Source organism: Cynara cardunculus, assembly GCF_001531365.2.
Source record: "Cynara cardunculus var. scolymus isolate 2C chromosome LG 9, CcrdV1, whole genome shotgun sequence".
NCBI classification, from domain to species: Eukaryota; Viridiplantae; Streptophyta; class Magnoliopsida; order Asterales; family Asteraceae; genus Cynara; species Cynara cardunculus.
In genome coordinates, this window is record NC_037536.1 from 14,205,577 (window position 1) to 14,210,280 (window position 4,704).

The 4,704-nt window shown below is 30.3% G+C and overlaps 1 protein-coding gene across 1 annotated transcript; it reads right to left on the reverse strand.

Annotated features, from left to right (window-relative positions):
- Window positions 1-861: 861 nt before the first annotated feature.
- LOC112518360 (protein CHLORORESPIRATORY REDUCTION 6, chloroplastic) lies at window positions 862-3,106 on the reverse strand. Its single transcript, XM_025126023.1, has 4 exons — window positions 2,815-3,106; window positions 2,290-2,421; window positions 2,004-2,212; window positions 862-1,200 (listed from the first exon to the last, which is right to left on the reverse strand). The coding sequence occupies exons 1-4, from the start codon at window positions 3,011-3,013 to the stop codon at window positions 994-996; spliced, it is 747 nt and encodes a 248-aa protein (XP_024981791.1). The 5' UTR covers window positions 3,014-3,106; the 3' UTR covers window positions 862-993.
- Window positions 3,107-4,704: the final 1,598 nt, after the last annotated feature.

A 4,704-nucleotide genomic window follows, 5' to 3' on the forward strand; every position in this document is an offset into this window, starting at 1 on the left:
CACGAATATAGAACCGAGGTTAACCAGAAGTTTTGCATTGAAAAATACGAGCAACATGGATTCATCATCCTTGAAACATCATTATAATCTTAGAACATGAAATCCCCGTCATGATGAGATTGCAGTTGCTTCCTCCAACCAGCCTGCTATCTTTCCATACATACCTCATGCCCCATTATATCTCTTTTCATCTATATAATCTTCTTGGTCTATTTATTGTGTGATGTAATCTAAAGACGTTATTGATCTATCATCGCTTGTTGAGAAAACACATTTACGAACACTGTTTCATTGTTTTGTTGATGTTATTCTAGAAACAACACTGATGAAAAACCCTCTAAACACTTTTTCAAAGGTAAATTCTCTTAACGTAACGTTTTCTTACTCTCACTAATGTTTAAAAAACAAGTGTAATATATACAATAATATACTTATTATTATAAACATAGGACGGATTCAAATAAAAATGCTAAACATAGAAGGGTGGTGTCTGATTTGTTTGAGCTTGACTCCAAATGTCAAAAGTACTAGGAGGTCTCGGGTTCAAATCCAAGGAGAAATAAAAATCTCCTTATGGCCACGGAGGTTCAAATGCGGTGACTCTAGGCTATCTGCAAAGCAGGTGGTCCGTCTGGGATTAGTCGGCTTGCATAGCGGATTGGATATTCAGGTTAATAAAAAAAAAGATGGCAACATCAATTGGGCTCAAGCTCATTATTAAATATAGAAAATTGGGCTTATTATTTGGGCCATAGACCTCCTACAATCTCACTCCTTTGGAGTTATATTTTCTGAATTAAGAAGTTGTTTATTTCATTTACACAATTTATTTTTTCCATTATACATCATTTATACGTATAATGACGAAAAATATTACCGAAAGCGACTTATCGTTTGTGAGAAATATCGTATTGGAGATAAAAACACATGTCGATAGATCAGTTGATGGTCAAATTACGAAGATGAACAATGAATGTCAATCGATATCCAAACTTATGGAGACGAAACTGGATGTCGATCAATCATATCGAACAGTTCCTCACCGATTCCAAACCCGAGCATTCTTGCCATATTTATAACCTTCAATCTCGGCTTCGGGATATCGTTTTCTTTCAACCAAGAGTACGATATAAACACTTTCTTCATTATGAACAATTCTAATGCCTCCGGATTGAACACCACCCCCATTCTCATGCTCATCTGTAAAAATCAAAAGATTTCATACTCGATAATTTTGAGCTTTTGATCGCAATCTTTTACATACGATTATAAAAAATAAGATCAAATTCGTGTTACTTCTAGTCTTAGGGTATTATATAAGGGGCTATTTACTTGCAGCTTAATTAGGCTTATTGGTCTATCTGGCTTATTCGCACAACTCATTTGGGTTGTTTACTTACGATTTATTCGCACAGAACATGGCTTAATCGCACAGATAGAAATGGTGTGTTGTCCTCATTCAGCCACAAAAATGACACCCCTACCCCTTATTTAAAGCAGCGCCTCCTTCCCATATGAGACACCCCATCTTTGGTCTCTTTATGATTTTTTTGTTTGTTTTGATATTCAAATAATTAATATTGGGGGGTAAGTCGGTCATTTATGTTATTTGAACTGTTAGTTCAGATAAAAAAAGTAAACAACAACACCCATTTATCCAGACAGACAAATTTATTCATACATGACTTAATAAAAAGATTTGGTAAACAGCCCCTAAGCCTTGTTTGTCAATCATGAGCTACCTTATTTTTTGAGCTAAATGAAAATCTCGTTTTGAGTATACATAAGCTAACTTTAAAAAAGTTACTTCAGATATGGGTTTAATAAGCTCCGGTGCGTTTTCCAGTCATACCACTTATATTTCTTTCAGTTAATTTTAATGTTTGTTTTTAAAATCATTTCACTTATCAATTAACAACTAGTTTATCAACTAACAGTTAGTTTACTAGCGAACAGTTGGAATTTTAGTTAGTTTAGTTTGTCAAATATAACCCATAATGTACCTGATGCGGCACCAACATGGCTGCATAGCGTGCAAGTTCTCCGGCTCGCCAATCCAGTAGGATTGGAAGCCATGGATATACAGCATCAAGTCTAACAAACCATAGTCTTATATCAGGGAATTCCGATAGTTCTCGTGGATCGTGTTCATCTTCTCTGTCGTAATTAATTGTGAATCCGATCGTGCGTTCAAGAAATTCCCGTGGATCAACTACGTGAAGATCAACAAAATGGAATAAATCGCACAAATACTTTTATGTTCCCCATATTTCATGTAATGCTACTAACCCGTTGAAGTTGTCGTAATTCCGGTGGCGTTAGAAAACGAAGACATATCTAGACGTCGAATTATGTCTTTGTCGATGACTACTTCATATCGACCGTCTTTTGGAGGCATCGGTGGAGGTGCTGGTTCTACATCTGTCAATATACAGAAATATAAGGTATTGTTACAAATTATATACCATGACATTCAACAAGATCTTGAATAATAAATGAAGCAGTTGGTTTCCCGATTCTCAACTTATACTTTTCTACAAAAACACTTATCAACTTATTATAAGTCAGAAGGGTTTAACTTTTTAAAAAAAAAAATTATTACCGGTTTGACACCGTATAAGTTGTATATCCAAACACTCAAAAGTGCTTATTACCGGTGCCACACCGGAATAAGTCAATAAGTTGTTTTTATAAGCAATTCCAAACACCCCAGAAATTCAACAAATTGAGAACATATATCACAAAAAGAAAACTGAGTACAATTTCAGAATGAAAAGAGAAATGATAACAAGATGATGATGATGAAGGTCGTACTTTCTTGTTCATCATACAGTGAGAGGTCAAAGTTCCCACTTGGATTGAATGCTACAGAGACTGCAACTTGACCTCTTTGCGATACGGATGACGACGAAGAAGACGAGATGGGTTTGAAGGAAAACGATGAGTTGTGTAATGAAGGAATGGTTTGGTTTAATGGAGAAGAAAGGGTTGAAAATGGTTTGATGGAAGCCATGGATGTGGTTGTTGCTAAGGTTCAAGAAACTCTTCTGGTTTATCTGCTTTTGTTTATGGCCTGGTGTTTGAGAAGGGTTTGCGGGTCATATCCATTTGGGTTTCGTTTAAATGGACCTCAAATATGCAACTATTTTGATGGTCAAAAACCGGTCCCAAAAGACGAAGACTACGGTCCCAAATTCGGTTCTAAATGATCCCAATTTTATAACAAAGTATCTTTTTTACGTAAAAATGTTATACGTGTTTTTATAATTAGGATTTTTGAAATTAACATTAAAATACACTTTAAATATTATTTTTACATGAAAAAAAATATAACAATCAATCTCATATTGATAGAAAATTAGATTTGTGAGTTTCTTATAAGCTTAAATTGGTCTGGTTCCCAGATTGAACCTTGAATTCCAAAAAAGTTGTATATATTTCGAACCATATGAATAATATGTAATATTAGTTCAATTATCTATACTATATTATAAAGCATTTGACCAAAATTCTTAAAAACCAATTTTTATGCGTAAAGTATTGTTTATTAATGCATATTACTTAAAACCCAAGATTACAAGTAGATGGTGCATAAGTACAACTTATTAAAGCTCTATATCTGAATTCGTGTAATTAACTGTAGATAAACATAATCAAATACAGGATAAACATTTTATTTTAAATATAAAAAATCTAAAATATAATTAGGATAATCATCTATACTATATTATAAACCATTTGACAAAAATTCTTAAAAACCACTTTATATGCGTAAAGTACTGTTTATTAATGCATATTACTTAAAATCAAGATTGCAAGTTAATGTGCGTAAGTACAACTTATTAAACTTCATATCTGAATTCGTGTAACTAACTACAGATAAACATGATCAAATACAGAATAAACATCTCATTTTAAATATAAAAAATCTAAAATATAATTAACATAATACTTAATTATTATATTTATAAAATGTTATATTATTAAACCAAAAATAAATTATTTTGTTATTAAACTTAAATTAAATTGTAATTAAAAAAATAAATTAAAGAAATTACATAAAAAAATAGAATTTTTAAATAGTTGATTTGATATTAACATTGGTATTTTTTTTTCAAATTTATATTTTAGGTAAAAATAAAATCATTATTGCTTTCTTAAAAACATATAGAATCGTATTATAACATCGACAGAGACAATTAATAAAATAGAACATTAAAATCGAGATGTGTCTCGTTTCATTGTGCGAGTACTTTTTTAGTTGAGTTCTAACAAAATATTTAATTATTATCTTTATAAAATATTATATTATTAAACCAAAAATAAATTATTTTATTATTAAACTTAAATTAAATTATAATAAAAAAATAAATTATATAAAGAAATTACATAAAAAATAAAATTTTTAAATAGTTGATTTGATATTAATATTGATATATATTTTTAATTTTTTTTATGATATTCAAATTTATATTTTATTCAAAAATAAAATCATTATTGTTTTCTTAAAAACACATAAAATAGTATTATAATATCGACATAGATAAATAATAAAATAGAACATTAAAATCAAGATGTGTCTTGCTGCATTATACGAATATTCTTTTAGTTACATATATAAATAGATTTTTTCTTTCGAATTCGTCAATAATTCTCATAAAAACTTCTTTTTCTTACCTTATTTTTTCCCTTTCTTATAATATC

Excerpts from the sequence above, each read along its gene's own strand:
- LOC112518360 (XM_025126023.1), bottom strand. The coding sequence starts at position 3,013 with ATGGCTTCCATCAAACCATTTTCAACCCTTTCTTCTCCATTAAACCAA. Across the intron at positions 2,422-2,814 it reads ACTGTATGATGAACAAGAAA|ATGTAGAACCAGCACCTCCA; the intron begins GTACGACCTTCA and ends GTATATTGACAG. Across the intron at positions 2,213-2,289 it reads AATTACGACAACTTCAACGG|TTGATCCACGGGAATTTCTT; the intron begins GTTAGTAGCATT and ends ATCTTCACGTAG.